General features: G+C 45.2%; 1 protein-coding gene across 13 annotated transcripts in view; it reads left to right on the plus strand.

The window, feature by feature from the left end:
* TRERF1 (transcriptional regulating factor 1) overlaps nt 1–23,406 on the plus strand; it is a 205,209-nt gene that overhangs the window by 150,336 nt on the left and 31,467 nt on the right. For 7 of the 13 annotated variants that reach the window (XM_037842425.1, XM_037842424.1, XM_037842430.1 and 4 more), the window contains 5 exons: nt 14,234–15,909; nt 17,355–17,401; nt 18,074–18,224; nt 19,281–19,583; nt 22,741–23,122. In XM_037842425.1, coding sequence (XP_037698353.1) covers nt 14,491–15,909; nt 17,355–17,401; nt 18,074–18,224; nt 19,281–19,583; nt 22,741–23,122 — 2,302 coding nt within the window. In that variant the 5' untranslated portion in view covers nt 14,234–14,490. The remainder of the gene's footprint in view (nt 1–14,233; nt 15,910–17,354; nt 17,402–18,073; nt 18,225–19,280; nt 19,584–22,740; nt 23,123–23,406) is intronic. The other 6 variants (XM_037842431.1, XM_037842432.1, XM_037842435.1 and 3 more) reach the window with 4 other exon arrangements.

Genomic DNA, 23,406 nt, shown 5'->3' on the forward strand with positions numbered 1-23,406 from the left:
ATCTGTCAACCTCCCTATCATGGAGGTGAGGGATGCTGGGGTCAGCTGAGGGTTTGGGAAGGCTCCATGGAGGAGGCAGGCAAACTGGAGTGGCCTTTGTCCCTGGCACGCCCCCTTGGAGCCTGTTGCTTCTGTCCCAATAGACTCTAATCTGCTATAAGTTTACTCCATTATCACTGCATTTACATTAGACATGTCCTTGGACCATAGGTGGTAACTTATTTCCTCGATACTGATTTGAGTAATCGGGACATTTGTTCCTAGGCTGGTGTATTTGAGTGTGTCCCACTCTAGACTCCCAGTGCCATTGTCTAACATGGGAAATGCTCAGTCAGTGCATCCTCATATCAGTTAATTTAACACTGCCTCCCCCTTCCCTAATGTCTGTGTCCTGGAAGGAGAACAGAGTCCATGCGGTGGTGGTTTTCATGCTCTGTGCATTTGTCCCCTAAACAGTTGTCATGTCCCTGCATCGACTACCAATTGAATACAGAACCCTGAATATCGATCTCTATGAATTGAAAAAATGAGGCAGAGATGTCATTGATTTTTTTTAAGTTTTTTTAATTTTATTTTTTATTCATTTTAATTTTTTATTAAAGAAGTTGTAGGTTTACAGAAAACCCATGCAAAAAATAGAGTTTCCACATACAGTTCCCTCACCTGCAATTCTCCCTGTTATTAACACTCAGCATTAGTGTGGTACCTTTGTTACAACTAATGAAAGAATGTTATTACAATTGTACTGTTAACTGTAATCCACAGTTTACATTAGGGTTCACTGTGCTGTACTGTCCCACAGTTATTTAAAAATTTTTATTCTAGTAACAGATATGTAACCTAAAATTTCCCCTTTTAACCACTTTCTATTATGTAATTTAGTGATGTTAATTACATTGACAGTGTTGTGCTACCAGCACTCCAAACAGAAATTCTATACCAATTAAGCATTAACTCCCCATTCCCTATCCCCACTCTGGTCCCTGGTCACCTATATTCTAGTTTCTAGCTCTATTAATTTGCTTATTCTAAGTGTTTCGTATCAGTGAGATCATATAATATTTGTCTTTTTGTATGTGGCTTATTTCACTCAGTATGATGTCTTCAAGGTTCATCCATGTTGTCACGTGTATCAGAGCTTCATTCTTTTTCATGGCTGAATAATATTCCAATGTATGCATATACCACGTTTTGTTTTCATCTTTGATGGACACTCAGGCTGCTTCCATCTTTTGGAAATTGTAAATAATGCTGCTATGAACACTGGTATGAAAATGTCTATTTGAGCCCCTGCTTTCAATTCCTTTGAGTATATACCTAGAAGTGGAATTGCTGGGTCAAATGGTAATTCTGTACTTCTCTTTCTGAGGAACTGCCAAACTGTTTTCCACAGCAGCTGCACCATTACACATTTCTACCAACAATAAATGAGTGTCCCTCTTTCTCCACATCCTCTCCAACACTTGTTACTTTCTGTTTTTTTAAATAGTAGCCATTTGAATGGAATTTGTACTTCACTGTGGTTTTGATTTGCATTTCCCTAATGGCTAATGATGTTGAGCATCTTTTCATTTGTTTATTGGCCATTTGTATATCTTCTTTGGAGACATGTCTATCCATGTCTTTTGCCCATTTTTTAAAAATTGGGTTGTTTATCTTTCTGTTGAGTTGTAGAGTTTCTTTATATATTGTGGATATTAAACCCCTATCAGATATGTGGTTTCCAAATTTTTCTCCCACTCCATAGATTGTCTTTTTACTTCCATGATGAACTCCATTGATGCACAAAAGTTTTTAATTTTGATTAAGTCTCATTATCTATTTTTTCTTTTGTTACTCGGCTTTTGGTATAAAGTCTAAGAAACCCTTGCCTAACAAAGCATCCTGAAAATGTTTCCCTATGTTCTCTTCTAGTTTTATAGTTTTGGTCCTTATATTTAGGCCTTTGATCCATTTTGAGTTAATTTTTGTATATGGTGTGAGGTAGAGATCGACCCTCATTCTTTTGCATATGGATATCCAGTTTCCCGGCAACTTTTTGTTAAAGAGACTGTTCTTTCTGCATTGAGTGGACTTGACACCTGTTGCGGTTTGCCAATGCTGCCGTTATGCAAAATACCAGAAGTGGATTGGTTTTTATTAGGTTACAAATTTACAGTCCAAAGGCCATGAAAATGTCCAAATTAAGGCATAAACAAGAGGATACCTTCACTGAAGAATGGCTGATGGTGTCCGGAACACCTCTGTCAGCTGGGAAGGCACGTGGCTGGTGTCTGCTGGTCCTTTGTTCCCGGGTTGTGTTTCTAAAATGGCTTTCTCCAAAATGTCTCTGGGCTTGTCTCTCTTAGCTTCTCCAAAGCAAACTCTGGACTAGCATATCTGTCAGCTCCCAAGCATCTCTCCAAAAGTCTCTCTCAGCTGCACTTGGGGCATTTTACCTCTCTTAGCTTCTCTGGAGGAAATTCTGGGCCAGCATGTCGAAGTGTCAGCAAGCCTCTTCTGGGTCTGTGTCAGCTCTTAGCGTCTCTTTTAAATACTCCAGTGAACTAATCAAGACCCATCCTAAATGGGCGGGGTCCACGCCTCCATGGAAATAATTCAGTCACCCACAGTTGGGTGAGTCACATCTCCATGGAGACACGCAATCAAAAGTTTCCGCCCTAAGATTGGGTTAAAAGATCATGGCTCTGGTGCGTGAATGAGGTGGAAAGGGGAAACTCAGAGTCATATATGTCACCAGAAGGGAAGTTGGAGGTCCAAGGATGGGAATGTATAAAACTGAATCCTCTGGTGGCAATGTCCATGATTAACTGTACAAATATTAGAATACTCTTCCATGAACCAGAACAAATGTATGACAATACAACTAGGGGCATATAGGGAAGAAATGTATAGCTATTGCAAACTATATACTACAGTTAGTAGTATTTCAACATTCTTTCATAAACAGTAACAAATGTACTATACCAACACTACGAGTCAACAATTGAGGGGGGTTGGTTAGGGACATGGGAGGATTCGCGTTTCCTTTTCTTTTTTTTTTTTTTTTTTTTCTTTTTTCTTTTTTCATCTTTCACTTTATTTCTTGTCTGGAGTAATGAAAAGGTTCTAAAAATTGAACAAAAATTAAGTGTGGTGATGGATGCACAGCTGTATGAGGGTACCAGAGGCAACTGATTGTACACTTTGGATCTTTGGATAATTGTATGGTATCTGAACAATCCCAATAAAAATTAAAAAGAAAGAAAAAAGAGATAATGGCTCTTTTGGGGGGACATAATATATACAAACCAGCACAGCACCCTTGTCAAAAGTCAGTTGATTTTCACCATATCAAGTGGTTTTTGTTACTTATCCAAAAATACAATACAATGATATTGGTATTTATAATTACCCATATAGTTACCTTCACCAGAGGTCTTTATTTCTTTATGCCACTTCAGTCCACTGTCTCATGTCTTTTCCTTTCAGTCTGAAAAACTCTCTTTTGCATTGTTTATAGGGCAGGTCTAGTGGTGACAAACTTCCTCATCTTTTATTGGGAATTTCTTAATCGCTTCTTCATTTTTGAAAGATAATCTCTCTAGATACAAAATTCTTGGTTGCCAATTGTTTTCTTCTGGCACTGCCTTTTTACCTTCATGGTTTTTGATGAGAAATTGACACTTAATCCAATTAAGACTCCCTTGTACATAACATGTTGCTTTTCTCTTATAGTTTTCAGAACTCTTTTCTTTTCCTTTGCATTTGCCAGTTTGACAACATCATTATTTCTTTTTTTTAATAATTCAGTTTTATTGAGATATATTCAAATACCATGTAGTCATAGAAAGTGTACAATCGATTGTTCACAGTACCACCATATAGTTGTGTGTCCATCACCAAAATTAATTTTTGAAAATTTTCACTACCACACACACAAAAGAAATAAGAATAAAAATTAAAGTGAAAAAGAACAATTAAAGTAAAAAAAACACTGGGTGCTTTTTTTTCCCCCCCCATTTTTCTACTCATCCATCTATACACTGGACAAAGGGGAGTGTGATCCACATGGCTTTCCCAATCACATTGTCATCCCTCATAATCTACATTTTTATACAATCGTCTTCAAGATTCAAGGGTTCTGGATTGTAGTTTGATAGTTTCAGGTATTTACTGCTAGCTATTCCAATTCATTAGAACCTAAAAAGGGTTGTCTAAAGTGTGCGTAAGAGTGCCCACCAGAGTGACCTCTCGGCTCCTTTTGGAATCTCTCAGCGACTGAAACTTATTTCATTCCATTTCACATCCCCCTTTTGGTCAAGAAGATGTCCTCCATCCCACGATGCCAGGTCCAGATTTCTCCCCGGTAGTCATATTCCATGTTGCCAGGGGTATTTACACCCCTGGGTGTCAGATCCCACGTAGAGGAGAGGGCAGTGATTTCATCTGCCAAGTTGGCTTAGCTAGAGAGAGAGGACCACATCTGAGCAACAAAGAGGCATTCGGGAGGAGACACTCAGGCACAATTATAAGCAGGCCTAGCCTCTCCTTTGCAGTAACAGTCTTGCCATTATTTCTTTGAATATTCCTTCTGCCCCTTTCTCTCTTTCTTTTCCTTCTGGTACTCCCATAATACATATATTGGCACACTTGATGGTGTTCCACAGGTCTCTTAGGCTCTTTTTCATTCTTTTTTCTTTCTGCTCCTCAGCCTGAATCATTTTGATTGTCTTCTCTTTGAGTTCACGTTCACAGATTCTTTCTTCTGCCATCTCTAATCTGCTGTTGGAACCCTCTAGGAAATTTTTCATTTCATTTATTGTGGTCTTCAACCCCAGTACTCCTTTGGTTCCTTTTTAAAATTTCTGTCTCTTTATTGAGAGTTTCTTTGTTCATTCATCATTTTGTTATATCTTTTAATTCTTTCTCCGTGTTTTCCTTTATCTCCTTGAGCATATTGAGGACAATTCTTTAGAAGTCATTGTCCAGTATGTCCACAGTCTGGTCCTTCCAGTTGATGGTTTCCGGATTTTTTTCTTGTTTTGGATGGGCCATTTCCTCCTGCTTTATTTGTCTTGTAATCTTTTGTTGCTCAGTATAATTGTTGCACAGTGGGATTTAGTACCTGAGCTGCCTGTTTCTTACGTTTATATCCAACTAGTGATATGTCAGAGATTTCCCTGAGTCTGAGAAGCTAACAAAAACAAACCAAGGCAGAAAAACAGTCTTTCACAGTCTTTGCAAATTGGCTCTGCCTTGGCTGGTGCTCTCCTTTAAGGTTTAGCCTTCAAGAAAATCAGCCCAAGGGACAAATGCATTGCAGGGTCCTCTCCATCTTTTCTAAGGTGCTCACTTGGTCTTTAGGAATTCCCCCATTTACAGGAATTCCAATATCCCCTCCACTCCCTGTGAAACAGCTTTCTCCCCAACCTTGTCCCAGGTGCTCTAAAAGCAGGTAAATGTTTGCTCCAGGCTGCTTTGCAATTGTTTCTTACACTGCTTTTGTGGTCTGCAAGTTGCTTCGGCCCACAGGGCGAGTTCTGGGAGGGCAAGCCAGAGACGAATTTTTTGGTTCAGTGTTTCAGGCTGCCATCAGATCAGTTGGGTGCCTACATATAGGCACCCCAATATGCCCATAGAGGTTCCTCTGTTCCCTCTGAACAGGGCCAAGGACTCACAGCGGCACTGCAGGCTGGGTCCGTACCACAGCGGGAAGGGGCTGGGGATGAAGGAGGGGCTAACAAGGGTGCCACAAGCTTCTCCTACTGTTTTTAAAGCTGTCTTTTCTTGATTTAGTACTCGCCCAGTTACTACAACCCTTTAACTGTTTTCTGGAGTTTTGACGAAGATGGCTTTGCCCGTTTTTGCTAGTCGTTCAAAGATTCTGTGAGGGAACAGCCTCCTGGGGTTGCCTTACACTATCTTTGTTGACTGGATTAGGACTATTGATTTTATTCAGGCTCCCTCTAGAAAATCTTTCCTTCGATTACCTGGATATATAAAAACATGCCTGAGTTCCAGAAAGGGAAAGCAGCTTGCCCAGGGTCACACAGGGAGTCAGTGGGATCAAAGCACAGGGTGTCTGTTTGCTAGTCCAGTCCCTCTTACAACACCATTTTTACACTCAGTTCCCATATTCCTAATTTCTCTACTCAGTCCTAGCGATTTGCAAAGAAAGACAGTTTGTAAAAATGTACTCAGGAATTTATCAACAATTCTTGCTCAGACCACAGCTGCCTCCTGCAGGAAGCCACCTGTGGCCCCCAGCCCTCTCTCCCTTGCCTCTACTCTCACCCCACTCCATGCCGGGTAGGGAGGGAGAGGAGAAGAAATGACATACCGCAGAGACGGGAAAGACGGTGTTAAATTCCACTGTAAAGAACTGTTGCTAGCAGGAACATCCACACCAGAAAATGAAATCATTCCAGTTTCCATTTATTGGTGGAGACTTATCTATAGGAAGCAAAATCCAAGCCCTCTGTTTTGCAGGTTTCTGGGCTGTGAGTCAGGCTTCTTGATGATTCCAAGGGCTTGGAGGGAGCAGTGGATGCCACAGGGTGAGACTGGAGGATGGACAAGTAAATGTTCTTTGTTGCCCAAAGGGGGCCTTGAAAAATCCTCCCATGTGAGTGTCAGCATGAAACCCAGGACAGGGAGCAGTGGGACCACAAAGGAATAAAAGGAGCCAGTCACTCTTGGCTGAGGGAGATTTAGGCACTAATCACCATGATTGGCAGAACATGTCCACGGTAATCGGGTTACTGTATTATACAAACCCATTGGCTTATTTAGAAAACTAATCAGAAAACGTTTAGAACAACAGTATTGCTATAAAGGTCTTAGGAACCGTGAGCCCACATCTTGGAGAACAGCCTTTGGCTCCTGCCTCATAGCAGGGGTTGGGAGTGGGGTGGAGGAAGGAGAAACCCAGAGGAATCCGAGTTAAGCTTCTTTGACAGGCTGAGAGGAAGCCTTGACTAAAACATAAGCCTAATCATTTTAGGAATTGGATATACAGTCTCTAAATGACAGCCTGATTTCGGAAAAACTAAAATCTTTCTCGTGTTTCTTCCTCAAACAAGCAGCGGTGGTCTGGCTGGAGCAGGGTGTTACCCCTTCTGAATTGTAAGCAAACAAGCCCTGCAGAGGCCCTGGCCAAAGTCAACTTCCTCTCTCTGGTTCAAAGGATGGCGGTTTCTGACAGATATCCTCCTTGCAGACTATGCCCTGTCTCCTGGTGCCCCTGGGGGTAGAGAAGGAGAAGAGAGAGACTTTGATACCATAGAAGAAAAGTCGGCAAACTACAGCCCTCTAGCCAAATCCAGCCCACCACCTCTTCTTGTACAGCCTGGGACCTAAGTTTTTACATTTTAAATGGTTGAAGAAAAATCAAAAGAACAACAGGGCTTCTTGACATGTGAAAATTACATGAAATTCAAATTTCAGTGTCCATAAATAGTTATGTGGGGACACAGCCACGCCCATTTGCTTACATATCTTCTGTGGCTGCTTTCATGCTACCGTAGGGTTGTGACAGAGAACATATGGCCTGTAAAGCTAAAAATACTTACTTTGTGGCCCTTTACAGAAAATGTGTGCCCACCACTGCACTAGAAGGCTCTGCAGAGCCTTGTTATCTTCTACAGCGCTGCATTAGGGTATCATGGCCTCACCAGAAAACAGTAAATTCTGTCCCTCAGTCCATGTCAGATGCCGTGGAAACCTGGAAGGGAAAGTGACCTTCTGTAGGTCTCATTTGCCTGGCTCGGCATTTCAGTTCAGCAAGCGTTTATTGAGCATCTGCTGTATCCCAGTCACACAAGACACAAGGCAAGTAGGATGGCGTCCCTGCCTGGGAACAGCTGGACAGCCGGCGGGGAGACGGGCACGGAAGCAGGTCATTTGACTGTAGGGTAGCAAGTGCAGCCGGAAGAGTGGTCCCAGGCTGCTGGGGAGCGAAGGGGCACTCTGAGATCTAAGTGGGAATTTATTTGTTGAGCCCACTCTGGAATCCTAGTCTTGTTCTAAGGACTTGATCAAAGAAACATGAAAGTAGTAGTTTCGTTAATTAGTTCATGAATGGAAAAGCTCCTGGTACCAATTACCCCATAGGAAATATTGTACATAATGAGCAGAACAGCTACCTTATTAGAAGAGTCACAAAGGCTGGAACCCTGAGTTTGGTGTTGGAACAGTTCTCTAAGGCTGATTAATCTGCCAAGAACAGTTTCCAGGGTTTGAAATAACCTTTTGGCAAGATGTTGAATTGAGGGCCTGGCATGCTACTGTTTTGTATAAAAGGGGCAGGGGTGGGGTGGGGTGTAAGTATTCTCGCATGAGCATAGAGGTCTCAGCAGGATACCCAAGAACCTGATTGTCCCAGGGGGGTGCTGCGTGGCTGGAGACTCTTTATGTCTAACCTTTTCTGCAAAATTTGATCTATTTTTTTCCCTTTATTGTCAAGCATATATTTGGGGTAACTTTCACTCTTTTGTATAACCTTTTCCAACTTTTGAATTTTGAACAATGCAAGTATAGTATCTATGCAAATAAATATATATGTATGTAAATTTTATGTAAAACCAACAGCACATGGTTTTGCCATTACCTTTCGTCCTAGGGAAGTCATTTCCTCTCTCTTTTTCTTTTATTCAGAAATAATTCTTGATTGCCTACTGTGAGCCAGGTGCTGTTCTAGCCCCAGAAGTTTACATCGCTGGGCCTCAGTTTCTTCATCTGTGATGTGGGGAGATAGGACCTCTGGATGTGATGATCTCCGAGGCAGTAGTCCTCCACTTGAACAGGCATCAGACTCCCCAGGAGGGCCCACTAAAATAAGGATTGCTAATTCAGAGGGTATGGGCTGGAGCCCAAGATTTAGCATTTATAACAAGTTCCCAGTTGTTGCTGATGCTGCTGGCGTGGGAACCACACTTTGAGAACCCCTCTCTGACACTGTAGGATTCTTTGCTTATGCATAAATTACATTCCCAGTTCTGCAAATATTAATGAATAAAGAATAGATTCCTCTGGGTGAGAATGCAAAGTAATCCCTCTCACCCAGCAGAAGGGACCACTTAAAGCAAACATGTCAACAGAAGTGAAATTATCAGGCTTCCATCCCATCCGTGGGGGAATGGTGAAGGCACAGGAAATCACATGGTGGTCAGAGTCTGGTGAGTTTAAACGGAGGTTCTCCCTGAGGGAGATGACTTTGTGCAAGGCGTCTGAGGAAGGGTTAAGTGGAGAGTTTTAAGCCAGACAAGGAATTCTGAAATCACCTGTCCTAAATCCCATAGCACATCATTTTAAGGCCCACCACAATCGGTCCCTGCTTTACAAAAACAGCCTGATCATTGGCAGGTTCCCACAGAGGACCTGGGGCCCCGGCATGGACCCCTACATCTGTCATGGTTGCTCCTGACTCCATGCCCCTGCTCATGCTGTTCCTTTGTCTGGAACACCCTTCCTGTTCCTCTCCATCTGTTTAACCCTTATTTGTTAATCAAGGCCAAGATGAAATATGACTATTTTTCATGAGAACTTAATCATCTGCCTTGGCCAGTACTAGTGTCTTTTTCTGCCTGTATCAACACATTGGGATACTTGGTCATTGTTATCTGACTTTTTCTCATTCATTCAACAAACATTGCCCTTTCTCACCAAATCCCTATTGAGGACCTACAGTGTCCTGGGCATGATAGCAGGCACTGGGACAGAATGATAGCTGAAAACAGACCTGTTCCCTGCTCCAATAGAGAAAGATGCATTGATAAAATAATTGCACTAGTAGAAATACAATTACAAACCGAGAACAGAGATCTGAAGGAAAGAATGCGATTTTATGAGGACACAGAAAGGAGCCTTATGTCGACTTGAGGATTGAAGTCAGAGTGGGCTTTCTGAGCAAGTGTGGTTTGCATTGAGATCTGAGAGATGCCCAGGACTTAGCTAAATGAAGAGGGGTTGGGGTGGGGAAGGACTCTCCACTGGTAGGAATAGCATGTGCAAAGGTTCTGTGGTGAGAGGCAGCATAGTAGGTTCAAGGACTGAGATAGGGAGGGGTACAGAGCAAAGAGAAAAAGAATATAGCATAAAGCTAGAGGCAGACAGTGCCAAAACCTATCAACCTTGTTCAGGGATTTTGAATTTCAATCTAAGAACAAATAGAATGTTGTTTTAGTTGCCTGGGCTGCTCAAGCAAATCAGTTTTGAAGCTAAAAGGAAGTCCACCCCAAAACATCATCAAGACAGTGCTTTTTTCCCAAAGACTGGCTTTCGGGGGCTGGCTGCTGGCAGTCCTTGGTCTTGGGCTCCTCTGTCACATAGGAATTCACGTGGTGGCCTCTCCTGGCCTTTCCATTCTCTTCTGGGTTCCACTGACTTGCAGCTTCTGAGTGCTCCCTGTGGCTTTCTCTCTCTGTGAATTTCACTGCATTAATAGGATTAAAACCCATCCTGAATGAGGTGGGGCATACCCTAACTGAAGTAACCTCATCAGAAGTTCCTACTTAAAATGGGTTCACACCCACAGGAATGGATTAAGTTTAAGAACATGCTTTTCTGGGGTACATACAGCTCCAAAGCACCACAGATGCCATCAAAGGATTTTAAGCAGCAGGATGATGCGATCAGAATTACCTTTTGAAAAGCTCATTCTGCTGTTGCTGTCTGGAAAATGGTGAAGAGTGGAAGCAGGGAGCCTAGTTAGGAGGCTGTTGGAATAAGTGTCTTGAATTAGGAAGGTAGCAGGGGAGACAGCAAATGATGGATGGAGTTAAGAAATATTTAGAACGTAAATGGATTGAATATGGTGATTCTTTAAGGGAGAGGAAGGAGTCAAGGGCAAGGCTTTGGATGAGGATCCAGTTTATGGGAGATGATATTGAGGTACCTTTGAACATGGTGATGTGGAGCAGGCAGCCGATCAGGAGCTCAAAAGACCATTAGAGTCAGCAGGGTGTAGGTGAGGAGTGAGGCTGTCAAACGAGAGAGTCTTTGTGAGGAAAGGGGGGTATCTCCTCAGACTGCATCGTAAAGCCCTGAAGGGCAGGCAAAGCATTTAGATGGACAATCATGCCCCACCGGCAGCATAGGGGATATTTCCTGGGTGCAGCAGGTGCCTCCTAATCCATTGCTTCATAAGGTTTAATGTGCACACTTATCACTTGGAGGTCTTGATAAAAGGTAGATTCTGATTCAGTAGGTCTGGGCTGGAGCCTGAAATTCTGCATTTCCACAAGCTCCCAGTTGGCGCAGACCACGTTTAAAGCAGCAAGGCCTCCCTGCTGCTTCTGAAGCTCAGCATCCTCGCACTCAGCATCCTCACGCCTCTGCCCGCAGTAGCTGCTCATCCCCACGGCAGGGAGCAGGTGGGGTCTGCTCCAGACCTCTTTGGCCAGCCTTTGTTTCCTCCCACTGCTTTCTTCATCCACTTTCATTCCACCAAACCACATGTTTCATTCTGAATTGTTCTACCACCTCTTGTAGTTCAGAAAGGGACAGAGACCGACTCAGGTGGAGCGGGATAGTGCTGTCGTCTTAAAGCTTATCTGCTTAAAATCCCCCACACCAAAATAATTGTGTAGAACTGTTTTCCTCCTTACAGTCTACATTTGTTATATATTTGCAGGAGATGAAATTTCCAGCATATTGTAAACACTGATATTTTTAGGTACCACTTTTACACGAGTGTTTTAAATTTATCCAGTGGAATTCAAATACCATAGCAATTTGATAGCCGCCATCATCCATTTTTGAATGCCTGAACAAGCTGTTCTTTAAGAGTTATTGTTCCTTTTTCCCCTGGAACTTTTATTTCTATTTCAATCTCACCATGGAATTTTATCCTATGTAATATATGTAATACGATTTTATGCTTAAAACTCTCTCATTTGTTACCGTATCATATATCTCTGCAAAAATTTTATGTAAAATTAATTTTTTAAGATTTCCTGAAATCATAAATCTCTAAGTATTGAAATTTTCTTCTGGTTTGAGGTATCATTATGATTATTAATAGTACACAATTGGTGAAAACAACATAATGTATTACCAATTTAGATAAGTAGTTAACAAACATAAAAAGTAAAATTGTACTGAAAATGCGTCACTTAATGAATGGTGCTGGATGACTATTTTTTTGTATTTTCTCTTTATAATTTTTTTAAATGCGATTTTATTGAGGTATATTCACATGCAATATAATCCATCCAAAATATACAATCATTGTCTCATAGTATCATCATATAGTTGTGCATTCATCACCAAATCAATTTTAGAACATTTTCATTATTCCAAAACAAAGAAAAAAATTAAAATAAAAAAGAGCACCTCAAACATCCCATCCCCCCCCCGTTATTTATATGTATTTTTTGATGTTTATTTTATTACTCTTTTGCCCAGTCACTGGAAAAAGGGAGTGTCAGTCACAAGGTTTTCACAATCACATGGTCTATAGAATTACACAGTCATCATTAGGAATCAAGTCTACTGGATTACCATTCACCATATTCAGGTATTTCCTCCTAGCTATTCTAATACACTAGAAACTAAAAAGGAATAGCTATGTGATGCATAAGAATACTCTCTAAAATGACCTCTCAACTCTGTTTGAAATCTCTTAGCCACTGAAACTTTATTTTGTTTCATTTCTTTACCCTTTTGGTCAAGAAGGCTTTCTCAATCCCACGATGCCAAGAGAACGACTTTTTAAAATAACCTTTTTTGTTGACATACAACTTCCATACACACCCTTATACGATTAGGTCCTTGAGCTACCACAGAGCGAGCATGCCCATGCAGTTATCACCCAGGTCCTGACATTGAATATTGCTGGTGCTGAATTATTTCTTCAATTTGTTTATTTATCCCTGGAAGACTATTATTTATTGCTAGCTTGAGACAAGGATCAGCATTGGTTGTATTTCCATTTTTCATTTATTCGGAGGTAAGCACTGAAAACCCTCGTTTACATGAGGGCTAGGAATACAAGTTTTGTTAAAGCAGGGTCACTCATTCTTTGATCTGTTTCTGAGCTATATACCAAAAAGCACATAGGAATCACTCATTAAAAATTATATTTTAATTATTTCTATTAGGCCTTCTTAATAAAAAAATAATTGGAAACCACCTGACTTGAGAAGGGATGTATTACTCATTTTTTAGAGTTGCTCACTTTTTCAATTTTCTAAGTGTCCTTCTGTTTGGTAGCCCGGAGATTTTTCTCCCTGGGGAGTGAACCTTGTTAAAGTTTGGGATGAGATAGTAGAAAGTGATAGCCTACTCTGCTATCATCATTAGTTCTAGAAAAGAGTTTCTGTGGAAGTTGAGGATCTGGAACTTGATTCTTTCAAAACTTTGTGTACGTGTATTGTCCTTGGAAAGTCCTCGTGTAATTCCAAGGCACTCAAACCCCGACTAGCTATATGGACTTAAACCCCAACTAGCTCAGTCGCCGTATTTCCTCTTTCATGTTTGTAAGAGAGGGAATCTGTTTGGCCCCGACCGTTTTTGTATGCCAGGCCACATCCTAGGCTTCTGGCCAGGTGACCACACCTCTGCACAGCTGTTTCCCTGATCAGGACCACAAGGAGGCAGGTAACTATGTGGATCTGGCAGGCAAACTGACACATGCAGTTCTCGTCCCTGAAACATTCTCCAGTTCTGTTCTGCTGGAAATCAGTTCTCCAGTCTCTGAATTCCCATAGCTCTTATTTTTACCTTTTTATTACATTTCTCTTTCCCCCTGTTTTATAGTTACTTATCCATGTAATGCATCACCTTTTCTAACTATTTAGCTCCTCGAGAGAAGCCTCCATGTCTTAATTATTTGCTAGCATTTTGCCTTACATTTGGTACATGTTCACTAAATATTTGATGAACAGGTAAGTTGCTTAATGAATGTCTTAAACTTCTTCATGTCCCCCACAGGTCTTAGAATAGAGCTGGTCTTTCAATAGCAGTGTCCCCAGAAGAATGGATGGATTAATCAGTGAGCAAAACAATGAATTAACAAATCAATGAACTAATGAACCATTGAGCAATGGCTTGAAATAAAAGAGTTTACACTGCACATGAGGGTCAAGATCTGCAGAATCAATGTCAAGGATGTGGAGTGTATGAAACTGGGAACTTCTATTTCAGTCTTCTACTTTACATTTATTTTTATAAACTGGACATGGGAGATAATAATTCTCATCAGAAAACATCCAAGTAAATTGTTTCCTGTCCTTTGCATCTTATCTTGCAGGTGTGAGCAGCATCTCCTCAGCAAGGTGGTGTTTGGTCCATCCCTCAGCCTGGGTGAGGATGTAAAGCCCCCCACTCTGCACATGTGTGGTGCAGGCCAACAGGAACACCTGGCTCCAGCCACCTTCACAGACATGTCAGCCGTGGAGTAGTGTGGACGCTTCCTCTCAGCTTCTCAGGGTTTCAGTCCTTTTTGGTTTGTTTCGTTTACATTTTTTATGGTTTTCTGGCTGGACGTTCACAACCAAGGTAGGCACCATGGGGGATCAGCAGCTGTACAAGACCAACCACGTGGCCCATGGCAGTGAGAACCTCTTCTACCAACAGCCCCCGCTTGGCATCCATGGTGGCCTGAACCACAACTATGGGAATACAGTCACGGGGGGTGGATTGGAAGCCCCTCAGGCCTCGCCCATCTCCCCCCACTTCCCACAGGATGCTCGGGATGGTCTGGGCTTGCCTGTCAGCTCCAAAAATCTTGGCCAGGTGGATACCTCAAGGCAGGGAGGCTGGGGAGGCCATTCCGGGCCTGGAAACCATGTCCAGCTACGTGGCAACCTGGCCAACTCAAATATGATGTGGGGGTCATCAGCCCAGTCTGAGCCCACTGATGGCTACCAGTACACCTACTCCCAGGCCAGCGAGATCCGGACTCAGAAGCTCACCAGTGGTGTCCTACACAAGCTAGACTCTTTCACCCAGGTGTTTGCCAACCAAAACCTGCGAATTCACGTCAACAATATGGCCCAGGTGCTGCATGCCCAGTCGGCAGTGATGGATGGAGCCCCTGACAGTGCCCTCCGCCAGCTGCTGTCTCAGAAGCCTGTGGAGCCCCCAGCACCGGCTATACCTCCCCGCTACCAGCAGGTGCCCCAGCAAGCTCACCCTGGTATCACTGGTGGGCTGTCCAAACCAGCTCTTCAGGTCGGGCAGCACTCTACCCAAGGGCACCTGTATTATGACTACCAGCAGCCACTGGCTCCAATGCCGGTGCAGGGAGGACAGTCACTGCAGGCCCCACAGATGCTGTCACAGCACATGCAACAGATGCAGCAGCACCAGTATTACCCACAGCAGCAGCCGCCGCAGCAGGCTGGGCAACAGCGTATCTCCATGCAAGAAATAGAGCAACAACAACAGATTCGCCCACCGCAGACACAGCAGCCGCAGCAGCAGCAGCTGGTGCAGCGGCAGGGTTCAATGCAGATACCTCAGTATTACCAGTCCCAACCCATGATGCAACACTTGCAAGAGCAGCAGCAGCAACAGATGCACCTGCAGCCCCCCTCTTATCACAGGGACCTCCACCAGTACACCCCAGAGCAGGCACATGCTGTCCAGCTGATCCAGCTGGGTTCCATGCCCCAGTACTACTACCAGGAGCCCCAGCAGCCCTATGGCCACCCCCTCTACCAGCAGAGCCACCTGTCCCAGCACCAGCAGCGTGAGGACAGTCAGCCGAAGACTTATCCCAGTGACAGGCAGGCCCAGGCCATGCTGAGCTCCCATGGGGACCTGGGACCTTCTGATACAGGATTGGGAGACCCAGCAAGCTCAGACCTGAACCGGGTCAGCAGTGCCCTTCCCCATCGACCGCTCCTGTCCCCCAGCAGGATCCACCTCAACAACATGGCACCTCAGCACCAGCAGCTGTCTCCCAGTGCCATGTGGCCCCAGGTATGCTCATGGTATTCTCCTGGCATCTCAATGCGCTACCGGGTCAGGCAGGATTGAGCCTATGCAGTGCCGAATCCTCTGTCCCACCCTTTCAGTCCATTTTTTTTAAAATTCATTCCACAAACATTCATCTGTGTGCCAGGCGCTGTCTATACCAGGCACTTGGAATACAAAATCAGTTTATGGTCTCAGTCCTTTGCCCACAGAACTTATAATCTCACTAAGGAGATGGCCTGAATGCCTCATCAGGTCCTGTAAAGCTCAAGGCCTTGAGTCAAGTGCCTGGGGACCATAGACTGGGGTGTCTCACCCCTCAGATCTGTATCCTCAGAGTACTCCCTGTGAAATCCTTCCCCCTTTGGAAGGGAGACCATAAGTGGCAGCATTTCTCAAAGTATATTCTGACAGCAGTTCCACAGAATGTTTAATGGATATGGCTGGGGAAAATAGATTTGGGGTTCCCTAAAGTAAAATAGGTTGCTGTGCTGCAGGGCTTCTTGGGGTCTTTGAGATGCTCATGTGCATTGTGAATCTCCCAAAGGGGATATGCCATGCAGATGTAGGATGAAACTAGCTGCCCACAGAATCTGGGCAGGGAAAGTAAATAAGCAAAGTAGCTGGTGGGAGACAATAGGGAGTGGTGGCAACTGTGGTGGACCGAAGAGCAGACACCCCATTTAATGGTGTTCTCGTTCGAGATTTAGTCCAAAAAAACATGTCTGTAGGCCAGATTCAAGCCTAAGGGCCACAGTTATTACCCCTTGATTGTTTCCCAAATCTATCTGACCACAAAACAACACTGTTCCTACCTTAGCATATTCCAGGTGTGTACACTCATGTGATGTGACAATAGGGTCCAGGGACAAGGGGACTCTGAATAGCACCTGGGTGGGTGGAGACTGGGCTCTGATGGAGGATGAAGGCCAGAGATGAGTTTCCCCTTTACTCTGTTTTGTCTGGAGCTCTAGCCTGATGGTAACTGAGTGCCCTTACGACTATAAAAATAAGATGATGTGGACAAGGCTGAGAAAGAAGTGTGGCAGGGGGTCTCCTGGCATGGTGCTGTGTCCTCCAACTCTCCTTTCAGGGACCTTCACAGGAATGAAGCCATCTGTGCACAGAGTGGGTGGACTGGGAGAGCAAGGAGTAGGGGTCAGGGTTGGGGGGCTGCATCCTGGAGGGCTTGTGGCTTTGGGCAGCTTTAAAAGTGGGGCCATGGTCCCCTGGCTGGGGAGCAATAAAGGGATAGAGGTCTCGGTGTGGATGAGCGAGGGAGTGAGCAGAAATGAATGGGGTCAGGGCAAGGCAGAGAGTAGACATGTCCTGGAAGTGCAGGCTCTGGTGTGTTCCCCTTGCTCACGGTTGTCTCCCTTCAGAAACTTCTTTTTTTTTTTTTTTTTTTTTTTGTCTTCTTCCTCTCGGTGTCCTGCTTGGCTCAAAATTAGATGCACCTACCTGATGGCAGAGCCCAGCCAGGGTCCCCTGAGTCAAGGTAGGATGGCTGGTGGAGGCTTATTGGTATTTTGGGTGACTGGGAAGGTTTTGCCTGGGTTGTCTTTCACAATTCATTTCTAAATTCAAAGTCAATGCTTCAAAGAAGTTTATAGGAATAATAATAGCAGCTGTTGTGTTTGCGCACTTACTGTGTGCCAAGGCACTATGTGTTAGGTGTCATATGGTAACCCCATGAGGGCAGGTATAGTCAGCATGTGCCTGGTACATAGTAAACACTCAATAATTGTTAGCTGTGATTATTATTTTACAGATGAGAAAATTGAGGCTCAGAGAGCTTGAGGTTACACATCAAGTAAATAGCAATGCTGGGATTGACTCCAAAGCATTTTTTCTTTCAGTCAGTGCATAGATCTCGAGTGCCTCCTCTGTGGCACAAGTAAGAAAGAACCCAGCACCTGAAGGCATGAAATGAAAGAGAATGTTTTCTTAAACTCTTGCCTTACTTTGGGCAAGGCCTTTTGTACTCTGAGCCTCAATTTTTCACCTGTACATTGGGTTCAGTTCTCTAAAGGGTATCGGGTAGATACAATTCCCCGGGGTCATGGACATGGGCACACTAGATGAAGAAGGCATGCCGGTTGTGGGGTATGAGGTCTTGCCAATAAATCTGCTTCCCTTCTTCAATGTGTATGTCCTCTCCATTGAGCAGTAGCCAATCAAAAGGAGTGTTTGGGGAGCAGTTTGATGCCAAGAACAAGTTGACGTGCTCCATCTGCCTAAAGGAGTTCAAGAGCTTGCCTGCCCTGAATGGCCACATGCGGTCCCACGGGGGAATGAGGGCCTCCCCCAGCCTCAAACAGGTTAGTAGACAGTCCTCCTGCAGTCCTTTCTGGGCCATATGCTGCTTGCTTCGCTTTGCTGCCGTCCAGAGAGTGATGGGGGTCCCACGCAGGCACCTGGGAGGTATAGTGGGAATGCTAAAGCTTTGACCCTGGGAACCAGCCAAGTCAAATAAACCCCGCTACCACTGGCTTTATGAACGAGAGTCACAAGCAGAGGGGCTAGAAAACATTTTGAGGGATCCCAACCATCCCCCTCTCCACCTCCTGGGAAAAGACATGTAGATACAGTATTATTTTTAGATTCTGCTGCTTAAAGAACTGAAGACCAGGGTCACTTGGGCCTTCAAAATCAGTGATCAGTATACAGAGAAAGCTAATGTAACCATCAGGCTCCCATTCAGAATTCAAGTATTGGACTAGTATTGGACTCTAGCATCCAGAGATCCTTAAATACTATCTGGATTATCCAGGAAAGATTGAACAGTATGCCACTTCTGTGTACTTTTAGAGTTAGATTAAAATTCTTTGAATATTGTTCCTCTTAACTTATATAGGGTTAACTTTTACTCTGTTAACCAAAACTTTTGATTACCCAGATAACTCCATCTCTTGACCATGCCAAATAAAAGGGCTTTGTCTTCATTTTTTAAAATTAGCATGCTTTACATTTTCAAAGTGGTTTCCTAACCTGAATATACTTAGGATGGAATGTCTAGCTTCATTTGACAGAGGAGTAAACTAAGGCCCATAGACTTTGAAGGTCCTACACGAAATCCAAAATCATACTTAAAAATTTTTTTTGGCCTGATTACAAGTCCGTGTCCTTTAAAAGCAACAATATATACAAGTGATGCATGGTCAAGTTTTTCTCAACTTAGAACATAGAGTGCAAGTCCTTGTCCACTGCCGTCTGGCATCGCGGGGCCAAGAACTCAGGGTTGCAGGAAGGAAAGCACCCTGCAGTGGTTCTGTCACCCTCCTAATGTCCTAGAACTTTTCAGGAAAAGCAAAGCGCATTCCCCCTTGTGAGAGCTGCTCAGCAGCCTGGGATCAAAGCCTTTATTGTCTGTGTAGGAGGAAGGAGAGAAGGCCCTGCTGCCTCAGCCCCAGCCGCCACTGCCACCTCCGCCTCCGCCACCACCGCAGCTCCCTCCCGAGGCAGAAAGCCTCACGCCTATGGTCATGCCCGTGTCTGTCCCTGTCAAGCTTCTCCTGCCCAAGCCCAGCTCTCAGGGCTTCGCCAACAGCGTCGCTGCCACCCCCTCCGCCAGAGAGAAGCCAGCCAGCTCGATGTCGGACGACGAGATGCCCGTGCTCGTGAGGATGACCCTCTCTCCCCCACGCTCACCCCAAGGGGCTGCCCCCCGCACGCCTGCTGTGAGTTGCTGCTCTGCCCCACCTGCCTGGGGTGGGGAGATCCCTTTGCTTTCTTGGAGATGGGGTCAGCTCTCCCAAAGCCACTGGCCTGAGCTCGGCCGTAGTTTGGCCTCTCATGGCTGAGCCCCCACGGCAGCCTTGGTAATCCTATCCTCGTCCATGTTGCCCATTAAACACCTGGCATTCTACAGGCCGGTGGTCTGGGTTAAATTCTAAGAGACCAGAAGTTGTTCCCAGGTTAAAACAGAGATGGTATTTCAGCTGGTAATAACCAGTACAACCATAACCAGTTGTTAAATATCCCCAGGATCTCCAGACATCCTCAAATCCAAAAACCAAAGACCACCCCTGGCACAGCACAGCCTCCGGACAATAGGCCTGGCATCCATTCTGATGGTCAGTCTTATCAGAAGCTTAATATTTTGATTATCACACCTGGTTTAATACCTTTGGAGGACCTAATTCGTAAAGATTCCCAAAGTTGTTCTGCTGAGAGACAACAGCCCCAATCTCAGGAAAGCAAAGAGATTTGTGTTTCTCATTCACTCATAAGTTCTCCTTCTCTTTCTCAAATTCCATGTGCTTCACCCACACAGCTTAGCTTGGCTCTGGGACACAGAGCATTTCTCTCTTCTCTCTGTCTCTCTCTCTCTCATCCCTGTGAAGACTGAGTCCCACATGTTGGCTATATTGGACTTTTCCCCTCCCCACAAAGATATGTGCTGGGTCAGAGTAGGGAATGGAAGATAATTTAAAGAACAGAAAAGTCCAGAAAGATCCTTTTTGTTTTTCCATGTAATAGCAAGATTTCAAAAGATAAAAGACTGATGTTGAACCTCTGGTTCAGCTTCTCAAAAGCTGGCAGGACTTGGGGTGCCAGCAACAGTTGGCAGAGAGATGAAATGGCATGTCCAAGTGCCTTCTTTGCCCAGGGAAGTTCCTGATTTGGTGGGAGAGATACTATCCCAACATTTGGAGAATTCTCAGTCTGAAGCTGTGCTACCTGGTGAGTCCCAGGTAGCACACATGTCCCCACCACTCAAGATAATGAAAGAAAGACAAGCACAGATGAGAAACAGCAATGTCCTGGTTGCAGCCAGGGGAAATAAAAATATTACCCTACCAGCTCTTAAAATATGGTAGCTAAAATAACTAGGGACTGGGGAGAGGCAAGGGAGTCTGGTATGAGTTGGCTCAGATATTCACTAGAGAGTTCTGAGCAAAGTTTTAAACTTGGTTTTGTAGAAAGGGTGGTAGAGCTCTCTCAAATGTGGAGATAGGCCAAGTGGAAGCTTGTAGGTGAAACTGAGCAAATCTGAGAAAGGTCCTATCACCTGATGTAAAGAAATTAAAATGAGGATCCCTAAATTCTAATCCCAGCTTGGCTTCTAATCCCAGCTTTGCTCCTAGCCAACCAGGACAGAGGCAGCTGAGACCACACCTCAGGGCCTCAGTTTCCTCCCCTGACCTTGAGAGGGTTAGACTCATCAGTACTTCTCTCCCCTCTCTGCATCAGCCTGGGGAGCTTTAAAAAGTGCTCAGTGCTCAGTCCCACCCCCAGAGATTCCAAATAGCCCCATTGGTTGATTGTCCGTGGAACTCGGTAAATCTTTTCTCTCAGGTGACATCCAGGCCTGGCATTCCAGGTTGCTTCTCTGGCCCAGCTTCAGGCAGGATCAAAATCCAGGCCTGAAGCTGGAGTAGCAAGAGAGGAGACTGAAGGAGAGAGAGCCAAAAGGGATCTTCGGCAGTGATCAGAGGTCTGGATTCTGTTGCTGGCTTGAGGTCATGTGAGAGCTTCATATGCTTAGATTACCTCATCAATTACCCAGAAAAAGGGTGTGAAGTCTCAGGATTGAGACTCAGGGGTGAGGTAGGGGTTATGAACCTCTTCACTAGAGCTGGGAACCTGGGGGGTCCTCCTCCTCCTCCTCATTTCCTCACCTCTCTGTTTCCCTGGACTTCCCTCCTAGGGGCTGGGAGAGTGCCTTAACAGACAAATGAAGCTGAGGGAGAAACAGGAGTGGGGCAGATCCTCTCCAGAGAGAGGATCCCAGAGCTGAGGGGCAGACTGGGCAGGTCCGGGAGGCAGCTGGTCATGTGACCAGGGCCAGCCCTTCCCATCACCCCCTGCTGCCTCCTGCTCAGGCGCCACCCTGGGCACAGGAATTGCCAGGAACTGCGGCTGTGACTCGCCTCTGGCCCGCAGAGCCTGGGAGGGTACCACAGACTGCCCAGAACCTTTCTGCAAGTATCCCCACTGCCTCTCCCAAGCTCACCACGGCTCTCGGTTTCTCTGGGCTGATGCTGGCACACAATCCAAGTCAGTCTGTTTCTGTTTGGCTTTGGCATACCCCGCTTATCTATTTACATGCATATGTTTACTTATTAATATATATGTATCTGTGTGGTAAATCTTCCTTCCAGACTGCATGGTTCCGGCTGCCATAAAATAAACTAACACTGCTGACAGGAAACCAGCCTAGGAGAAGGCTTACTACAGATGAGCCACCAGCGCTGGGACCAACTGGGGGGAGAGGGGGTTGAGGAGGGTGGTTAACCAGATCTAATTTTAAGAGAGCACATTAGACAGACTTTAAAGATCATAGGTGGCTCTTCTCCAGCCTTGAAGTTACTGAAAGGAGAACCAGTGTGGGTTACTGGTCTTGGGAGGCTTAGATGGGCCAGAAACCCCTTTTCCTGCCCCTGAGACTCTGCCCAGCTTCCCTGAATAGATTATTCTGTCCCCTTCTCAGAACATGTGTTGTCTGTCCCTGATGTCTGTCCCTGGAGAGCACTGAGGAATTAAAGAGCCCACTCAGCTGCATTCCACCCAACAGATGGGAATGTAGTGATAAGCAATAAAGAATTTGAATTTATTACTTCTTGCGAACCCACTGTTCCCACCACTCCCATCCCTCCAGACATTAGGGAGTTCTCTAGAACCAGTTTTCTTCTTGACCAAGACTCCACAAAGCCCTCGGCTTCCAATGGGTGTGGCTGCTTTTGAGGCAAAGGATGCTAGAGAGGGGTTGAGAGGGAACAAGGGGGAAGGAGGTTCCCATTTGAACAAGAGAAGTTTCCCTTCCCTGATCCTGTGCAAATTACCTATGGGGGAGGTCTAAGTATTTGAATCAGACCATTCTTCCCTTTTTAGGAAATTCCTAGGAAGCATCAGCTGGGCGTAGCCAAAGTTGAGGAACCCCTCAAGCCCGTGCAGGAGAAGAAGTTCCGGCATCGGCCCGAGCCGCTCTTCATCCCGCCACCGCCCTCGTACAATCCAAACCCCGCGTCCTCCTACTCGGGCGCCACCCTGTACCAGAGCCAGCTGCGCTCCCCGCGCATCCTCGGGGACCACCTGCTCCTGGACCCCGCCCACGAGCTGCCCCCCTACACGCCCCCGCCCATGCTGAGCCCGGTCCGCCAGGGCTCGGGGCTCTTCAGCAATGTTCTCATCTCCGGGCACGGCCCCGGCGTCCATCCCCAGCTGCCCCTCACGCCCCTGACGCCCACGCCGCGCGTGCTGCTGTGCCGCTCCAGTGAGTCGCCCCTTTAGCCTGGTCGCTGTGCCGGGGTTTCGCCCCATGTTCTGGGTACTGCCCTGGGGGATCTCACTTTCTTCAGATGTCTCATTTCTGCCATGAATTAATGCAGTATCTACTATATGTGCCAGACACTGTGCACTTTGCTAGAGAGACTTGGAGTAAAGATACAGCTATCTTCAAGGGGCTTACGGTCTAGATGGGGAGACAAGCCTGTAAAGTGATCATTTTAGTCTGGGGTAAGGAAATAATTGAAGTTTGCGCACAGTTTCTAAGACTGT

This window comes from Choloepus didactylus, chromosome 7, assembly GCF_015220235.1.
Source record: "Choloepus didactylus isolate mChoDid1 chromosome 7, mChoDid1.pri, whole genome shotgun sequence".
NCBI classification, from domain to species: domain Eukaryota; kingdom Metazoa; phylum Chordata; class Mammalia; order Pilosa; family Megalonychidae; genus Choloepus; species Choloepus didactylus.